Source organism: Ranitomeya imitator, chromosome 2 (genome assembly GCF_032444005.1).
Source record: "Ranitomeya imitator isolate aRanImi1 chromosome 2, aRanImi1.pri, whole genome shotgun sequence".
NCBI classification, from domain to species: domain Eukaryota; kingdom Metazoa; phylum Chordata; class Amphibia; order Anura; family Dendrobatidae; genus Ranitomeya; species Ranitomeya imitator.
The window spans coordinates 36054045-36073985 of NC_091283.1; the positions used below are offsets into that span (position 1 = coordinate 36054045).

Genomic DNA, 19941 nt, shown 5'->3' on the forward strand with positions numbered 1-19941 from the left:
CCATGATTTCACCACACTGTGGTCTTACCTGAGACGTCTTCTTGTCCGGGGCTCTTAAATAGGCGACCGGACACAGCACCTGTCCTCCTGTGAGAGGACCTCCTCCTCCAATGTCCGGATGTGGGGGGAGAAACCGCCGATATCCACGCTAACTGTCATGCGTTCCAGCGTGGAACGCAAAGGGAGCCTCCTGAGTACCGAAGCCGGCCGGCGTCTGACGTCACTTCCTGCCGCCGGCTTCAGACCGGAAGCCCCCATCGCGCGCACAGCGCTGGAGGAGGAGAGGGGCTGGAGAGCTCAGGGAGGCCTCCAGCCGAAGAATGCCGCCCAGACCTTGCCTTATCGGTGCGGACTGGTGGCGGAAGTCCCGAGTCCGGAGAGACGGGAGCAGCGCTCGGGGAAGAGAGGTAAGTCTGCTCCCCAGCTGCCCGGCATGGAATCTCTACTCCCCCCGGTGACCGCTGCCGGCACAGCACACCTGGGATGACCTCTTCATCCCTAGTAGGGACAGGAAAAAACACTGAGGGGAGGATGAGGGAGGGGTTATTTAACCTCTTGTCAATTTCCTGTCCCTATTAGGAAAGGGGTAACATCCTCCAGGTGTGCTGTCGTGGGGGGTTACTAGAGAAAACAAAAAAATGAATTACCTACATACTGAAGCAGCGTGACATAAGGATATTCTAACTGCCAGGGTTAGAGACACTATCCCCCTATTTTTTTTTTTTTAAACTGATTGGGAAAGGACATGTGAGATACACATCTCATTATACTCATCTGCATAGGGGTTATATAACATAAATACCATTTGACCATCATCTTGGAATTATATTCTGGAGCGGAACTTGTGATAATAAATCTGTCCCCAGTAAATTTACCGGACATAAGGGAGAGATTACAAACTGAGCAGTTAAGGCCCCGTCACACATAGCGACGCTGCAGCGATACCGACAACGATCCGGATCGCTGCAGCGTCGCTGTTTGGTCGCTGGAGAGCTGTCACACAGACAGCTCTCCAGCGACCAACGATCCAGCGGCCGGAAAGCAGAGCGGTGACGTCACCGCTCTGCTTTCCGGCTGACCGGCGCTCACAGCCAGACCAGAGAAGCAGAGCGCCGGGGACAGACAGCGGTAGGTAAGTATGTAGCGTTTGTTTTTTTTACTTTAACGATGGTAACCAGGGTAAACATCGGGTTACTAAGCGCGGCCCTGCGCTTAGTTACCCGATGTTTACCCTGGTTACCAGCAAAGACATCGCTGAATCGGCGTCACACACGCCGATTCAGCGATGTCAGCGGGACCTCAACGATCAAAAAATGGCCCAGGCCATTCCGACACGACCAGCGATCTCACAGCGGGGGCCTGATCGCTGGTACGTGTCACACATAGCGAGATCGCTACTGAGATCGCTGTTGTGTCACAAAACTTGTGACTCAGCAGCGATCTCGCTAGCGATCTCGCTATGTGTGACGGGGCCTTAACTTCAGGGGAAGGTCCCACAGGGATGGGTTTTGTGAGAGTCTATCAATTGGGTCTGCCATCTACTCTAATTAAAACAAGCTCTTGGTCTGAGAATTAACATAGCAAGGCTTGGGAGGGAGATTTCCAGACACAGGGTTAAAATGGATATTGGAGTGTAAGACTGGATTTGTGTAAGGGAGGGGGGCTGGAGTCTGTTTCTTGGGCCACTGATAAGGAACCGAGCTGCGTGCCGTGTCCTTGAAACTGCGGCGGGGGGGGGGGGGGGACTAGAGAGCGAGTAAAGATCGCTGCAGCTGCTGATACAGAATAGGTTAAGTTCTTCTGGACTCAGCACGTACTGAACCAAGGACAGAATATACACAACTCCATATTCTTCAGCGCAGCCGGCCCCCCTTTCTCTGGCCCGCAGCACAAAGAGGAGAAGTCAAAAAACAATTCGCGCAGGGGTTCACCCCTCCCATCAGCTACGAACACAGAAATAAGAATTTACAGCATTCCTCAACACAAAAGAAAACAATAACGCAGCGGTTTGACCCCTCCCATTGGGTGTCTCGGAAAACCACACAGAGCAACGAAATACAGCAGTTCTCAGACTCAATTAATTTCTACAAAACCTTCACACAACTCATATGCCAAAACACCTTAGAAAAACCAATGATTGAGGTATTTTATAGCCAAACACGGGCTCTGCATCCTCTCATCCTCCCTCTCCATCAACCTTTTTCCATTCCTCGTTCTTTAAACCTCGCGCAACTCGCAGATGAGCTTGCGCTTGTTCTAACAGTCCTTTATCTTTCAATATGCCCTTTTTGTTCTCTATGAGATTTGGCCATATAGACGGCTGCAATCTCCCTTTCGAGGGCAATCCTACATGCTTGTACAACCTCTCAACATTCTTGACTGCCTTCTTGCCCTCCCGTGACTCTACTATTGTCTTGACTTCCACAGCATCCTCACTTAACTCGTGGGGCACGGACTTCTTCTGCTATAAGAGACGCAACATGACTCACAGAATACTACGCCCTTCTGCAGCAGACCGCTGACAGCGACAGCAACACTTGTGTCCTAACACGGAGCCTCGCGCTCCACGTGCTATGAATAAAGAGCCTCGCGCTCAATATTTTTCCCTAACCTGAACACCAGTGATTACAGTCTGTCCTGTCACGATATTCTAAACGTTGGGAGGCTGTCTCCTAGTGAGACCCCTCCACTGTGTTTCTGGTGGTCCCCCTCTTGGGACGTCTTAATTACCGATATGTGCAAATGTGTGCAAGTGTTTCTGGTGGTCCCCCTCTTGGGACGTCTTAATTACCGATATGTGCAAGTGTGTGCAAGTGTTTCTGGTGGTCCCCCTCTTGGGACGTCTTAATTACCGATGTATGTGCGTGCAATATCACAGAGGCCACGTCTCCTATCCCTTCCTCTAAGCCGCCCCCAATCCACAAACTTCTCAATCTTTCACTCTATCACTACTAGGCAACAGTCACGGGTAGGGTGGTTGAATGGAGTACAATGACCGGTGGAGGAGGTGTGGTGTACACGAGGACGCGCAGAGTGCGACGTCTCTCAGTTGCTGGTTCGAAGCGTGGCACGGGATCGCGCTCGGTCTCACCACTCGACCGGTCACTCCCCAGACCCAAGGAGACCACAGACTAACCAATAACGGCTGAAACACTAGCAAGTGTGACACATACATAGTATGCGATCTCCACTTACCGTGTTTGGAGGGTGATCAGTCCTCGAGGTCAGCCACTACGGGTGTCGTCCACGGACGTCCAGGCATGGGTCCAGGGGGTCTCGGATCGCAGGCCACGCCCCACGTTGGTTGCGCCAAATTGTCGGGGTCGTCACGACAATACCCTTCATCCACCAGTCATTCCAAATCAGATTAAAAGCATGTTGGTACCGGATAAGAATGAGTCAGACACAATGCTGGTTCAAACTCATTGCATGCTCGTGTGTAACGTCACAGCAACAACAACTTTATTTTCTAATACACAACATTATATGATCTATTGGGGGAAGGTGTGCAGAGGGCGGGGATAGGCGGGGGTTAAGCAATGTATCTAGTATTCAGTCCTTCTGGTTGGCTCTGACATCATCTGATGAATCTTCCTTTGTCCACATCTTGTCCACATCGCTTTAAGTATCATTTCAAGAGAAATGATACTTGTCCTTCTGGAATGTGTAACTTGCTTCTTCAGCAGGGCGAATCTGGGGCAAAGGTGAATACTGGCAGCCATCTTAAATACAGTTAAATTTGCATTAGCAAGCAAAGGGGAAAAACTTATTGTTTCACAGCATAAGTATATATAAAAGTACAAAAGAGTATAAAGACATATATTTTTACCTTGACACTAGGTGAAATCCCAAGAAACAATGAAAACCCTATATTAAGGGTCACCAATCTAACCCAAGAAGAGGTGCGAAACCGGCTAAATAAGATCAAAATAGATAAATCTCCGGGTCCGGATGGCATACACCCACGAGTACTAAGAGAACTAAGTAATGTAATAGATAAACCATTATTTCTTATTTTTAGGGACTCTATAGCGACGGGGTCTGTTCCGCAGGACTGGCGCATAGCAAATGTGGTGCCAATATTCAAAAAGGGCTCTAAAAGTGAACCTGGAAATTATAGGCCAGTAAGTCTAACCTCTGTTGTTGGTAAAATATTTGAAGGGTTTCTGAGGGATGTTATTCTGGATTATCTCAATGAGAATAACTGTTTAACTCCATATCAGCATGGGTTTATGAGAAATCGCTCCTGTCAAACCAATCTAATCAGTTTTTATGAAGAGGTAAGCTATAGGCTGGACCACGGTGAGTCATTGGACGTGGTATATCTCGATTTTTCCAAAGCGTTTGATACCGTGCCGCACAAGAGGTTGGTACACAAAATGAGAATGCTTGGCCTGGGGGAAAATGTGTGTAAATGGGTTAGTAACTGGCTTAGTGATAGAAAGCAGAGGGTGGTTATAAATGGTATATTCTCTAACTGGGTCGCTGTGACCAGTGGGTTACCCCAGGGGTCGGTATTGGGACCTGTTCTCTTCAACATATTCATTAATGATCTGGTAGAAGGTTTACACAGTAAAATATCGATATTTGCAGATGATACAAAACTATGTAAAGCAGTTAATACAAGAGAAGATAGTATTCAGCTACAGATGGATCTGGATAGGTTGGAAACTTGGGCTGAAAGGTGGCAGATGAGGTTTAACAATGATAAATGTAAGGTCATACACATGGGAAGAAGGAATCAATATCACCATTACACACTGAACGGGAAACCACTGGGTAAATCTGACAGGGAGAAGGACTTGGGGATCCTAGTTAATGATAAACTTACCTGGAGCAGCCAGTGCCAGGCAGCAGCTGCCAAGGCAAACAGGATCATGGGGTGCATTAAAAGAGGTCTGGATACACATGATGAGAGCATTATACTGCCTCTGTACAAATCCCTAGTTAGACCGCACATGGAGTACTGTGTCCAGTTTTGGGCACCGGTGCTCAGGAAGGATATAATGGAACTAGAGAGAGTACAAAGGAGGGCAACAAAATTAATAAAGGGGATGGGAGAACTACAATACCTAGATAGATTAGCGAAATTAGGATTATTTAGTCTAGAAAAAAGACGACTGAGGGGCGATCTAATAACCATGTATAAGTATATAAGGGGACAATACAAATATCTCGCTGAGGATTTGTTTATACCAATGAAGGTGACGGGCACAAGGGGGCATTCTTTGCGTCTGGAGGAGAAAAGGTTTTTCCACCAACATAGAAGAGGATTCTTTACTGTTAGGGCAGTGAGAATCTGGAATTGCTTGCCTGAGGAGGTGGTCATGGCGATCTCAGTCGAGGGGTTCAAGAGAGGCCTGGATGTCTTCCTGGAGCAGAACAATATTGTATCATACAATTATTAGGTTCTGTAGAAGGACGTAGATCTGGGGATTTATTATGATGGAATATAGGCTGAACTGGATGGACAAATGTCTTTTTTCGGCCTTCCTAACTATGTTACTATGTAAGAGTGAGGGTATGCACTGAAATCAACCATCCATTAGTTTTTTTCTATTATATTTTTAATAAACTTTTCACGTTTTTACAAAGTAACAGGCGCACATTGCAATGAGATAAAGCAAGTTGTTCAAAGATCTTGCCACATCTGTACGTATTCTGACTTCTTGCTGCTGCATGAACCCTGTTACCGTCTCTTTGGAGCCGGGTCTGGACTATCGGGTGGATGGTTAAGCTCCATGAAGACGCATTCCCTGATAGCAGCTTGTGATTTGCGAGACTTGTGAGCTGGAGCATCGTTGTGGAGCAGAACACACAACACACCGTTTCTCCTGCAGCATTTTTCTTTGGTTGCATCATGTAACGCCTTCATTGTTGAAGCAGAGGTGTCTCCAGTAATTGTCTTGTGTGGCGTGAATTTTAGTAATAAAAACGTCTTCTGCATCCTGAAAAACTGTTGCCATAATTTTACATCAGACTGCTGGACTTGAAAATTTATTTGGAGTTGGAGACCCCTTGTGCATCCATTGCATGGACTCTTGTTCGGTCTCAGGATCATGGTGGTGGACTCATCTTTCTTCACCAGTAATAATTCAAGAATAGAAGTCTCCTGGATTTTTTCTAAGCACGTCTAAATTCTCTTGGCTAAATTTCTGGCAATATTAGTTTTTCTCAGGCGTCAACATTCATGGGAACTGACCTTTCACATTATCAAAACTTCATGAATGATACTGGAAACTGTGCCCAACTGAAATACCTAATCCAAGAGCTACAACACTGACTTTTACCTGACAATCTTCCAAAATCACGGCCTTCATTTTACGGCACATTTCCTCAGAAGATGCTTTGACGGATTGTCCTGAACTGGGGGTCATCTTCAATTGATACCTTACTCCATTTAACTTGTTTGGTCTAAATGTTTACTTCGTAGTAGGTGCATCATGCAGTATTCATCCTTTCATGGATTTCCTTAAGGTACCTTCACACTGAGCAACTTTAGAACGATAACGATAGCGATCCGTGACGTTGCAGCGTCCTGGATAGCGATATCGTCGTGTTTGACACACAGCAGCGATCAGGATCCTGCTGTGACATCGCTGGTCGGAGCTAGAAGGCCAGAACTTTATTTCGTCACTGGATCACCCGCTGACATCACTGAATCGGCGTGTGTGACGCCGATCCAGCGATGTCTTCACTTGTAACCAGGGTAAACATCGGGTTACTAAGCGCAGGGCCGCGCTTAGTAACCCGATATTTACCCTGGTTACCATGGTAAATGTAAAAAAAAACAAACACTACATACTTACATTCCGGTGTCTGTCGCGTCCCCCGGCGTCAGCTTCCCTGCACTGTGTCAGCGCCGGCCGGCCATAAAGCAGAGCACAGCGGTGACGTCACCGCTCTGCTTTACGGCCGGCGCTTACACAGTGCAGGGAAGCTGACGCCGGGAGACGCGACAGACACCGGAATGTAAGTATGTAGTGTTTTTTTTTTTTTACATTTACAATGGTAACCAGGGTAAACATCGGGTTACTAAAAGCCCGGCCCTGCGCTTAGTAACCCGATGTTTACCCTGGTTACCCGGGGACTTCGGCATCGTTGGTCGCTGGAGAGCTGTCTGTGTGACAGCTCTCCAGCGACCACACAACGACTAAACAGCGATGCTGCAGCGATCGGCATCGTTGTCTATATTGCTGCAGCGTCGCTTAATGTGACGGTACCTTTAGGCTTCTTTTCTTCCTTTGTAAGGAACGTAATCATGTAACAAAGCTCCAAATCCTTCACTTTCTTTGTAGAGCCGCACTGTACTGTACTTGCCATCCTGTCACTTCCACTACTTTCATCAGACTAGTCTATTGTACGTGTCTCAACATGCACAGAAAAGTTCAGCTCTGCAAACTGATAGACCATGCTGGCATAGATAACGTATTGAACACCCTTCATATCAGAAAATAATAAAACAGTGGATATCCAAAAATAAAGCCTTGACAGCAAAATACATTAAACAAGCGAAGCTTCATCTATATAAAGTCACTTATCAAACTAGGAGAAGGCGTATGACAAAGTACAACTAACTACAAGAATAAAGCAAATATTGACAATAAATGACGAAAGAACATGAGGAAAGAGAAGGTTGGAGGAGGGGGATAATGAGGTGTAATGTCTATAACGAGCAGGTCAGGAGATGTCCCGGTATCATTAGGTAAAGCAGTACAGTACTTTAGGTTTCCAATATCCTCGTGAGTCTAGCATAAGCAATTCGATAACGTGCTGCTGTCAATATGTGCCACAGTAATCAGGTGGCTCTTTCCCAAATACCAGAGGAACCATAGGATTAAAGGTACCTTCACACTCAGCAACTTTACAACGAGAACGACAACGATCCGTGACGTTGCAGCGTCCTGGATAGCGATCTCGTTTTGTTTGACACGCAGCAGCGATCTGGATCCCACTGTGATATCGCTGGTTGGAGATAGAAGTCCAGAACTTTATTTGGTCGTCAGGTCGGCGTGTATCGTCATGTTTGACATCAAAAGCAACTGCGCCAGCAATGTTTTACATGGAGCTAACAACCAGCGAGAACGATAAGTGAGTCGCCGTTACGTCACTGGATCGCTCCTGCATCGTTCTGGAGCTGCTGTGTTTGACGTCTCTACAGCGACCTAAACAGCGACGCTGCAGCAATCGACTCGTTGTCTATATCGCTGCAGTGTCGCTGAGTGTGACGGTACCTTAAGGACCAAGTGAGAAAATTAAGGATAGGATATAGCTAGGACTTGATGAATAAGGTATTTTCCTGTAGTCAAAAGGCTGGTAGTAAGGCTGGGCTCATACTAAAACTTGAGCCAGTCCACATCTGCAAATCATAAAGCAAAGAGGCTGGGAGGACTGGTGCCAGCCATAGCTTCTCTACTTCCATCCATCTCGTCTCATCCAGGTGGGAACCAGTCTCAGATGTGCCGCCCAGTAATAGTATACATTTGGAAGATAAACCACTCAGACTATCCGGCCCCAAAAAAACAAACGGATTTTGCAACTTTATTCTGTTTTCCAGCCAAAACAAACCTTCGAGTGGCAGATTGGAGATTCCTCATACGATGCACGGGAATAGGAAGGGTTTCAAATACAGTATATAAAGTAGTTTCTGTAGTATAGTCATCTCGATAGTCGATATATGGAAGGATGTCCCTTTATCTAGAAGACATCGTATTTCCACATATGGAGCGCTGGTTAAATTAACACCTAAATATCTGAGCAAGCGATTGATTTCAGAAGCTTCTTTTGATTTGCCTCGATTGAGTTTCAGAGATGTTTAGGAATCGGGCGGCTTCAGTCTGCGCAGTATTGACGTTGTACCCCGATAGTTGGCCAAAGTCACACAGGAGTTTATGAAGGTTATGGAGAGAAATGTGTAGACTAATAAAAGAGGGCAGCACGTCGTCTGCACATATCTGGGGGAGACGGTTTAGAGGCAACGAATGGGTACATGCGTCACCACAGGCACAATGAAGCTGGGCTAATCCATGTGACGCTCCACAGCACAATAGCCTGCAAATGTTATGGATAAACAGAAAGTAGGTGTTCTTCTCTGCTGGGTTGGGATATGTAATATTTATTTTCTGTGTCCCTCTATTGTGAAGCTGTGACGTCCACTCACTATGCAGCTTCACAAAATGGCAGCTGCATTCCCTGCATCGATTTTTATACAGGCTGTGATAGTGCATCTTGATTGACTGTGCTATACCATGTGTCCCAACAGCTGCATGGTATTGTGGAAAAGTCTGCGAAGGCCCCCAAACAAATGCACTAAGGTTATGTGCACACGTATTCTTGAGGTCTGAGGATTTTTCAGCAGATGATTTGTGAAAACCGCAGGTAAAAGGCACTGCCTTTTACCTGCGGATTTACAGCAGTTTTTGAGCGGATTCCACTGCGGTTTTCTATTATGGAGCAGGTGTAAAACCGCTGCGGATTCCACATGCTGCGGAATGTAAACCGCTGCGTTTTTTCCCGCAGCATGTGCACTGCAGATTGCGTTTCCCATAGGTTTACATTGTACTGTAAACGCATGGGAAACTGCTGCGGAAACGCTGGGGATCCACATCAAAATCCGCAGCGTGTGAACATAGCCTAACAGTGTGCAGTGGACCCATTTAAAGGGAACCTGTCATCTGAATTTGGCGGGACTGGTTTTGGGTCATATGGGCGGAGTTTTCGGGTGTTTGATTCACCCTTTCCTTACCCGCTGGCTGCATGCTGGCTGCAATATTGGATTGAAGGTCATTCTCTGTCCTCCATAGTACACACCTGCACAAGGCAAGATTGCTTTGCGCAGGCGTGTACTATGGAGGACAGAGAATGAACTTCAATCCAATATTGCAGCCAGCATGCAGCCAGCGGGTAAGGAAAGGGTGAATCAAACACCCAAAACCTCTGCCCATATGACCCAAAACCAGTCCCGCCAAATTCAGGTGACAGAGTCCCTTTAACACAGGTGCAATAATGCCGATGAGCCAACCACTCACAACCTGCCAATCCATGGGGAAGTGGTTGTTTGGCATATTAATGCACCAAAAAGGTCTGTATGAGGCGCAGTTCACACACAGGCGATGCAGATCATCTGGCTTACAGCCTATTGGTGACGCCCATACTATTAGCTTAGGCGGGCTGCCCAGTGCTAAACAAAATGCATCCAATGTGAACAGACACCACAGTTTACAGAGCCAAATGGGCCCAACTGCACCCTGAAAGATAAAGTGCAAAAAACACAGGTATTAGTCGATATTATGGCCAAAATACGCAAGATCGCAACCCACGTCAAGGTTCCTCACGTTTTCGAGTCCCAGCACTATTACTGACACTGAGCAGCAAAAAGAGGACTTAAAAATCCTCCAATAAATGTAAAAAAAAAAAAAAAACAGCAGAAAAAAGGATGTTTACCTGCCCACGCCTCCAAATGCACTAACAGGGTGCAGCGGACCCATCTAACAAGGGTGCAAGAATGCCGATGAGATGGGTCCATTTTTTATTTTATATATATAAATATCAAGGATGGCTCACGGCTTTGTCCACGTTTTTACTTTTGACCTTCTGTGGGTTGGAGGTTAACAATCCCTGATCTAGAAAGATTAAAAAGATAAAAAATAAAGCTTTAAAGATCAATAAAACAAAAAACTTTCAACCTTACTCTCCTCACAATATGTTTTTTAGTATTATTCCTCCCCCCCCCCCCTCAAAAAAAACAATAAAAATCGTTCAAAATTCACATGTAACCCAAATTGCCATTAATAAAAACCTCAACACGGGAAAAAAATAATAAAGTGACGCAAAGCAAATGTTCTATAAATAAAAAGTACTAACATTTATTTTAACTAGTAAAATATATATATATATAAAAAAAAAAACCTGCACAAGTTTGACGGTTATGGAAGAAGGAGGGAAAGGGTTAAATAATGGTGTCTAGTCATTCACAGCAAGCAGAGGTGTTACAAAAAAAAAAAAAAATTATTATTATTATTATTATTGGTGATGACTGACTGGAAACACAAACACCGTGAGGTGAGGAGGAGTCACAATGGCCTCGGACATGGAAAAACGAACTTCTGAAAACAGGGCAGCGGCCATTTGCACGGCGAGAGATTAATTGCAGCTCCTCAATCAAAATGGCTCCTGCGCCGCGGACACCAGTCACACACATAATTACTCCTCTACCGCGCGGCATTCTTTGACTGCGAACTTATAATTCGTCAGCCAATCGGAAGGGCGTAATGGAAAAGGTGACGCCTACCGCCGTGACGTCACGCATTTGTTTAAACGGATTCCAACCCGAGAGGCGGGAATGAGTGACAGGCGTACCGCCCTATCGGGAGGGGAGATGCTGAGAAGTGGGCGTGGCGAGCGTGCAGAGTGCATTGGAGCAGCGGGAGAGAGGCAGGAAGTGAGGTGTGGACATGTCTGCTCGTATATACCTCGTCTGTGCCCGTGTCTGTGTACGTAGCGTCCCGTGTGCCGAGTGCACAGCGTGTGAGGGGACGTGCTGTGGGGGGCAGGGCGGCCTGTCAGGCTGGGACGTCTGCCCTGGAGGTGGCCATGGACTTGGGGGCACAGGACAAAGTGCAGGAGTGTGCCAGGCTGCGGGGGGAAGGGCGCTGAGCGGCTCTGCTGCCCACACCAGCTGGTGCTAGGTGGTGTAAGGCTCCAGCTCAGGACTGGGGGCTGTGGTAGCAGATATATGGTCACTCGGAGATTTGGATGTTTGTTTTTTTTTTTTTGTTCAGGGTAAAAAGTTTGGCCAAAACTTTTCCTAGAGTTAGGCTACGACAATATGGCGGCGTGCACCTGTAGGAGGCACTCTGGTAGCCAAAAATGGAGTTTCCCTGCAAACAGCCAATCAAATCGTGTCATTGAGTGAGCGTAAAGTGACATCTGCCCCCTCTGAGAACAGGCGGGATGGAGATGGCACGCGTCTTCTTGATTCGTAATGGGGAGGTCGCCATTTCCATAAATCACGTAGATCACCTCTCCCATATGTGGCTGATGGGGGGGGGGGGGATACGTAGATGTCGGCCCTCCCGAACTATAAAGGGGTATTCCCATCTTCCTAGATGACTAGTGTCGGATCACTCTCACCGTTCTTGAGATGTTAAAGGGAACCTGTCACCTGAATTTGGCGGGACTGGTTTTGGGTCATATGGGCGGAGTTTTCGGGTGTTTGATTCACCCTTTCCTTACCCGCTGGCTGCAATATTGGATTGAAGTTCATTCTCTGTCCTCCATAGTACATGCCTGCGCAAGGCAAGATTGCTTTGCGCAGGCGTGTACTACGGAGGACAGAGAATGAACTTCAATCCAATATTGCAGCCAGTATGCAGCCAGCGGGTAAGGAAAGGGTGAATCAAACACCCGAAAACTCCGCCCATATGACCCAAAACCAGTCCCGCCAAATTCAGGTGACAGAGTCCCTTTAACATTTTTTGTTTACAGCTCGTTGCCTAGGAGACCGACCACCTCTGCTCTTTTCTATTGTTGTTTTCCAGGATCGCTGAAGCGCGCTGCCACCTCTTAATCATGGCCATCTTCAGCGCAGTGCTTGAGAGCAGCGGCGGTCGGTCTCCTAGGCAACGAGCTGTACACAAAAAAGTGTTAATATTTCAAGAATGGTTGAACATTTTAATAAGCCGTAAAGTGCTTGTAGTTACATTTCCCACAATAACCGTCTATGAAGATGGGGATGGCCCTTCAGGCCGACTCCTCCTGCTGAGTGATGTCATCCTGTGACATCATGGGCGTCCATTTTCCGTCACAGAATGCACCATTGTGGTCACAGCTCTTCTTTATGACGTCTCGGTGGTAAAGGTCCTCTCCGGACAGTGACCACTGTGTGTCTGGTCCATAGTGCGCCATGATTAATCATTAACCGCCCAACTATGTGTGGAATGTGAGGCCGGCCTGAGTGATGGGTCTACGGACTCTCATGCTGTTGTGCCCATGAATCCTGCGCTGGCATAATGAGGTGGCACATGTGATTTTCCTGCTTGGCGTAGGCTTTTCAGAGCCTTACTGATGATGCTCTGCTCTGCACATCCCCCCTTTATAGTTTAAGCCCCCAAAAATCAACCACAGTCTGTCCCGACACCTCCATAGACTGGTAGACCTTCCCTCAAAAAACACACAGACTCCTCTAATGGCAGCTTCTTCCACAGAGAACAACTGTTCCACAGTCCAGAACCAGATGTGGCGAGTCCTTCTCTCCCCCATGGCGGTCCCCATGCCCGTTCATCAGACTGTTGGTTGAGCCGCTGATATAAGTGGGCTCCTCTAGTATAATGTGTGGGGGCCTTTAGGTTTCTCGGAAGGTTGACTCTTTCTCATCACTGTACAGGATGGATGAGACTCAGCGCCTCGACCATAATGAAGACACCGAGGAAGAGACGAGCACTAGAGACAGGCCTGTAGGCAATCTGCACATGTTTGCTGGGATCCATGGACCAGCCCAGGGTGAGCGAGGCGCCTCCATGCCTTCTCTTACTCTGACCTCACAGGTTTATTAGCGCTCTCGATTTCCTAATTCGTCTATTCACATTTCCTGCAGATTTCTCCATCTACCGAGGCCAAAATCTCATTGGCCGTCATGCAAGCTGTGATATCACCCTGCCGGCACAGTCTGTGTCCAAGAAACATGCGATTCTGGACGTGAGCGGGGATTGTCACACTATTTGTGACAATGGAAGCCTAAACAAGACACGGCGCGGCAAGACGGCCCTCGCCCCGCACGTACGCTACTCCCTGTCTGGCGGCGACTTCCTGCTGTTCGCTGACGTGGCTTGTCGATACACCATAGAGGAGAATGTGGCGGAGAGGACGGGTGTCGCAGAGAGTGAGGATGATTCTGTGCTGGTGCCCGCTACTCAGGGAGCGCTGGCAATAGAAAAAACGCCAGGCGCTGCTATACGGAGGATAGCACGGGGGGCTGTGCTGGCGAGAGACTCCGGAGATGAAGACGACAAAGAGGAGGGACAGTCGCGATGGAATGATGGTGGTACGGATTGTTCTGGGTCTAGATATGTGTTCTTTTTTTTTTTTTTTTTTGTTATATCCATTTTTTTCCCCTTTATTTTAATCTTTCATGATACTTTTATTTATCTGTTTGTTCCTCTTCTCGTGCGCTCTGTTTTTCTCTCATTTCTTTTCTTTGATGCTCCCATTCTTTCTTCCCTTTGCTCTTCTTCCCTTCATTTCTTTTCTTTGATGCTCCCATTCTTTCGTCCCTTCCTCTGCTTTCCTTTTCTTTGATGCTCCCATTCTTTCTTCCCTTCCTCTGCTCTTTCCTTTTCTTTGATGCTCCCATTCTTTCTTCCCCTCCTCTGCTCTTTCCCTTCATTTATTTTCTTTGATGCTCCAATTCTTTCTTCCCTTCCTCTGCTCTTTCCCTTCATTTCTTTTCTTTGATGCTGCAATTCTTTCTTCCCTTCTTTTGCTCTTCTTTCCCTCATTTCTTTTCTTTGATGCTCCCATACTTTCTTCCCTTCCTCTGCTCTTCTTTCCCTCATTTCTTTTCTGTGATGCTCCCATTCTTTCTTCCCTTCCTCTGCTCTTCCCCTTCTTTTCTTTGATGCTCCCATACTTTCTTCCCTTTCTCTGCTCTTCTTTCCATCATTTCTTTTCTTTGATGATCCCATTCTTTCTTCCCTTCCTTTGCTCTTCTTTCCCTTCATTTCTTTTCTTTGATGCTCCCATTCTTTCTTCCCTTCCTCTGCCCTTTCCCTTCATTTCTTTTCTTTGATGCTCCCATTCTTTCTTCCCTTCCTCTGCTCTTTCCCTAATTTCTTTTCTTTGATGCTCCCATTCTTTCTTCCCTTCCTCTGCTCTTCTTTCCCTCATTTCTTTTCTGTGATGCTCCCATTCTTTCTTCCCTTCCTCTGCTCTTCCCCTTCTTTTCTTTGATGCTCCCATACTTTCTTCCCTTTCTCTGCTCTTCTTTCCATCATTTCTTTTCTTTGATGATCCCATTCTTTCTTCCCTTCCTCTGCTCTTCTTTCCCTCATTTCTTTTCTTTGATGCTCCCATTCTTTCTTCCCTTCCTCTGCCCTTTCCCTTCATTTCTTTTCTTTGATGCTCCCATTCTTTCTTCCCTTCCTCTGCTCTTCTTTCCCTTCATTTCTTTGATGCTCCCATTCTTTCTTCCCTTCCTCTGCTCTTCTTTCCCTTCATTTCTTTTCTGTGATGCTCCCATTCTTTCTTCCCTTCCTCTGCTCTTCTTTCCCTCATTTCTTTTTTGATGCTCCCATTCTTTGTTCCCTTCCTCTGGTCTTTCTTTTTTTTTTCTTCTCATTTTCTTTCTTGATGAATTTGTGATAAGGTTTGGTGATCCAGCGAGTGCGATTTCCTGCGAGGCAGCACAGGGTGAAGCTGATAACTTTTTCTTCACCCAAGCGCTGTGTTAATGTGATGCATCTTGACTAGTTTGGTCCACAAGCTCTGAATTTAACAAACAGTGCACACTATTCCAGAAAGAATAACTGAGGAACAGCGATATGCACATTTTAAAGCAAAGATACTCAAATTGTCATTTTTTGTGGGGAATATAAGTTGGTTGTGTTTTTTGTTCCCTAATTTCCCTCCTCCCCAGTGATCCTTGTTGGTGCACTTGTACTGTGTGATATCACAGGGTACAATAGCTGTTCCTGCTGGATGACAGATTAACCTTGAAGCCTTGAGTAACAGGGGACAAATATGATGTCTCTTATCAGCTGATTGCTCTGCTGGCATATGGAGTAGCATTGTGTGAAGGATCGGCAGGGGAGGCGCGATGTGTGCTCTGTGCACTGACCTATGCCCGGATCTATAGTGAATATGATGTAATGGCCGCTTACCTTTGTGTTACTGTTACCGGTGTGCTGTGCATAGGCCGATACAAGGAAGACAAACCTTGAGACTTTCCTGCAAATCCATAGCATCAGAGTAAAAAATTTGTTTCCAATAATAGTTAAAAAGCAATGACTTGTGCATCTCTGAATGTTCCTCATCTCCGGTTACTTATGTTGTTGCAGGTTGTGGATCTTTCAAGGACAGTCACAAGACCTCACATTCGGGAACCATTTGTACCCCCGCTGCAGACACCATTGTACCTGAAAGGTCAGATTTGTCATCACAATGCTAAAGCCACGTTCACACATTGCGAAAAACTTCTGTGGATTTGGTCACAGATCGGCAACAAAATCTGCATCTGTTACTTGTGGATTATTCGTGTCAACTTGTATTGCCCTGTATATAACCAAAAAGAAATGACCTAGTCACAAATGGTGCTTCCAAAATAGCATACTACCTACAAATAACTGAAGCACATGACAAGGAAAAATTAAAAAAAAAAAAATTATTTAACAAATATTAACACACAGCTGTTTAAAAAGATTCAGTGGATAAATGCACACATATGGACCTGGGAACACAGGAATTACTATTAAATTCTTTATATGCTCTGGATATTTATCCATTTTTTTTTTGAATATGCTTATGGCATGGGTATAGTAATTCCTGTGTTCCCAGGTCCATATGTGTGCATTTATCCACTGAATCTTTTTAAACAGCTGTGTGTTAATATTTGTTAAATACATTTTTTTTTTTTAATTTTTACTTGTCATGTGCTTCAGTTTGGAATGAAAAATCTGCAGTAAATCCTGAACACGTTCTAAAGGGACCCAGTGATTCAATGATGGTGGCAAAATAAGCAGACGTTACTTACACTTCCCTGGTAGTGCTGCCCTGAAAATGGTTTGCATGTAATTTTATATATATGAACTTGACCATAAGTCAGCCTGGTGTGCTGTCCGTCGGCCTACATAGTACTCGGCATTTCTCATAAAAGCAGATATCCTAAAGGAAGTCTGTTCTTTTGGCATAGACACGTATGGACATACTGGTTGTATGTCCTTGCTTTGTTTGCAAAGTATAACATCCGTTATTTCAGAATAGGCAGAGATGACTCATTTATTCAGAAGCGCTCTTCAACCCCGTAGACCAATGCTTAAAGGAAACCTGTCGGCTGATTCATGCTGCGCAAACGTGAATCGGAGCCATCAAAGATCCAGGCGGCTACCACAGTCGAAAACATGACTAGTCTGTGGCCCTCAGCCGGCTCTTCCCGGCGTTACTCCAGTTGATTGACAGGTCTTTTCTCCTGCTATGGTTCCCGGACGGATCTTTTAAACTATATTTTCTCTGAAACACCCCTTAAAGTAGAAAAATGACATTCCCCCTCTACTCTGTGCTGTACAGGTACTACGCGTTTCCATCACACAGTATCCTTTCTTTTGTAGTTGAAGGTATCGCCAAGACATTTTTACTTAGTTATTGTAAGCTATAATGATTACTAAAATAAACATTCATTATTTGTTTTTTCCTAGCGATGAGGAAAACGATTCATCCACATCAGAGACACACCATCCTCCACTAAATCTACGATGTGATAGTGACATGGACACGTCAAGAAGAAGCTCATTCGTACCCTCTTCGCAGAATATCTCCACACCCTCCGTTTTTAAAGATCAGTCCAAACATGAGGGAAAGATGTTGACAACAGCCGACGAAGAAGAAACGGAATCCGAGAAACCGACAGATTGCAAAATAAAATTAAGATTGGCAGTAGACGATACGAACGAAAGTAAAGAAAAACAAGAAGCGGAGAGTAAGGTGGAGCCTTTGTCCGGTGGTGGCACGCTTGGACCTTGCGTAGAGACAGTAGATGACAAGCTGGAGGCAGAGCAGGAGCGTGCGAGGATGATGCAAGATGATGCAGTAAGGAAGTCCTCCTCTGCAAGTGTGGCAGTCAGGAGTCCATGTGTTCAAGAAGATACTGTGACATCCTCAGGAAGTGAGATCGTTCAGGAGGATCCAAAAGAGTTAAATCCCGAAATCGGTGCCCTTGTGCAGCATAAACTTTTAGGCACAGATCTAAAGGGGAAAGAAGACAATGTTGGCTTAGACAGTGACGCAAACACTAAAGAAAATGATGCAACCACGTCTAGGAAAGATGTGAAAGCAGCAGAGACCTCTGAAATCCAAAGCAACACAACAGAAGAAGGCAACGGTAGATCGTCGGGACCACATGAAGCCGCTTTCCACATGGATAGTGACACAGACTTTGACGACGATGAACCCGCAGCTACAGGATCAAACTTGGAGAAAACCAAGCCTCCTAAAGTTCTAGATGCTGAAAAATCTATTAATGATGCAAGCGTACAACTGACTGAAGAAGACTTGGACAGCGATACTGATGTCGAGGGTGATCAAAATATAATGGAGCCTAAGGATGGAGTAGAAAAAATGATGGATGAACCAAGTAAAACTGAAGAAACCACTATGCTTGGTATTGACAGCGACACTGATGATGATGATAGTGATGAAGACCTGCCCAAGCCAGCTGAGAGCAAATATGATCAGGAGGAAGAGAAAAAAGCAGGTTTCCACTTGGACAGTGACACGGATGTAGAGGAAGATGTGTCCACTGCAGACGTGAAGGAAGCTCAACCAGAGTCCCCGAAAAAGGAAGCAAAAGAGGCATTCAATGAAGACAGCGACACAGATGTGGATGAAGAGGTCAACGTCCCCAGTAGAGACATGACAAAAGGACCACAAGGCTCTTCAAAGGTCGAAAAGGCACCAAGTGTGAATAGCGACACCGATGTTGATGAAGATGATCCAATACCTGGATTGTCAAGGGCAACCGTAGAAAAAGCCTCAACGGCTGAACCAAAGGACAAGACTGCGCTAAGTGATGTAGTGACGGCCGCTGCTCTCCGTGTGGATAGTGACACTGATGATGATGATGATGCAGCATTACCGGTTGCACCAGTGTTGGAGAAAATAGAACTTGAAACTACCTCCTCTAACACAGACAGCGCTAAGGAGGCCGCAGATGTTAAAGAGGGCGGTGGACCACCTGTTTCCAGACTAGAAAATGCACAGGCCAAAGAAGACAAGATGGACGCCGGTGGCATTCCGGAGAACGCCACAGTATCTTCAATCAACGAAATTGCTGCAGCATGTGGAACTTCTACTGAAAAAACTAAGGACGTTCCTGCCGTATTCAATAACGAGGATGATGAGACTCAGAAGTCAGAATCTGAAAGTAAGTTTCTAGTCATGTTGGTAAACTGGTGGCGGAGGCGATAGGCTGACAACCAGGTTTGGGATTCGGGCAGAATGGGGGATTCTGTGCCAGGCGGCTGATCAGTTTGCGGGAACCTTCATTGTCTGAGGTTCTTGGCATCGATGATGAGATCGCAGCAATACTGGTTCATGGAGAGATGTAGGCGGAAAGGCCTTCCCTTACTTCCGAGCTTACCGTTAGCTAGTTGGCAGGATCGTGGTATTGCTCCCTGCACTAGTTTAACACTTCATATTCCTGTAAATATAGACTTGTGTCAGTTGTATATAGGAACCTTTACTGTCTCCTTGGTTATTGAGTATTAAATCTGCTTATGTTTCATGAAACCTTTTACGACATTGAAGATGCTTTTCATAAGTCCATGTAAAACGGACCGCTATTTCAGGACTGACCCTAATTCAGCTTTACCATTTGGCGTCTGGTCCATCTTGCCCATTTCATTCTTTCGTTGCCTTTTTTTTTTCTATTTATACCTTATTAAGATCTATGTTTCTTTCTCTTTCTATAACAGGTGTTGATTTAGAAACGATGGCCACACAATGCTACCTGGAGCCGCAAGAAGAGTCTGACTTGCAAGGTATCGGTGTGTGTATAACATAGGCTTTGTAAAGTGAGGCATATAGATAAGAAAAAAAAATTCCTATGGCCATTTTGTTTCATCTGCTACTGTGCAAAGATGCATGTCTCCATAGTTTGACTACAAGCAGTGTAGTCTGATGCTCCCCTCACATGTTACCCCCGTTCTTCTTCTTTTTAGGAAGAGGAAGCAGATA

The 19941-nt window shown here is 45.8% G+C and overlaps 1 protein-coding gene and 1 long non-coding RNA gene across 5 annotated transcripts in view; one reads left to right on the forward strand and one right to left on the reverse strand.

Annotated features, from left to right (window-relative positions):
* Positions 1-2551: 2551 nt before the first annotated feature.
* On the reverse strand, positions 2552-11170 carry LOC138667140 (uncharacterized). The gene is made up of 3 exons (XR_011318613.1): positions 11041-11170; positions 10444-10622; positions 2552-3722 (listed from the first exon to the last, which is right to left on the reverse strand). It is a non-coding gene; the product is annotated as an uncharacterized lncRNA (long non-coding RNA).
* A 226-nt stretch (positions 11171-11396) lies between these two features.
* MDC1 (mediator of DNA damage checkpoint 1) overlaps positions 11397-19941 on the forward strand; it is a 30043-nt gene continuing 21498 nt past the window's right edge. The window contains exons 1-6 of one of the 4 annotated variants that reach the window (XM_069746470.1): positions 11397-11445; positions 13385-13500; positions 13595-14041; positions 16053-16137; positions 17406-19129; positions 19680-19745. In XM_069746470.1, coding sequence (XP_069602571.1) covers positions 13386-13500; positions 13595-14041; positions 16053-16137; positions 17406-19129; positions 19680-19745 — 2437 coding nt within the window. In that variant the 5' untranslated portion in view covers positions 11397-11445; position 13385. Of the gene's footprint in view, positions 11493-13384; positions 13501-13594; positions 14042-16052; positions 16138-17405; positions 19130-19679; positions 19746-19941 lie in introns of all 4 variants that reach the window. The other 3 variants (XM_069746468.1, XM_069746469.1, XM_069746467.1) reach the window with 3 other exon arrangements.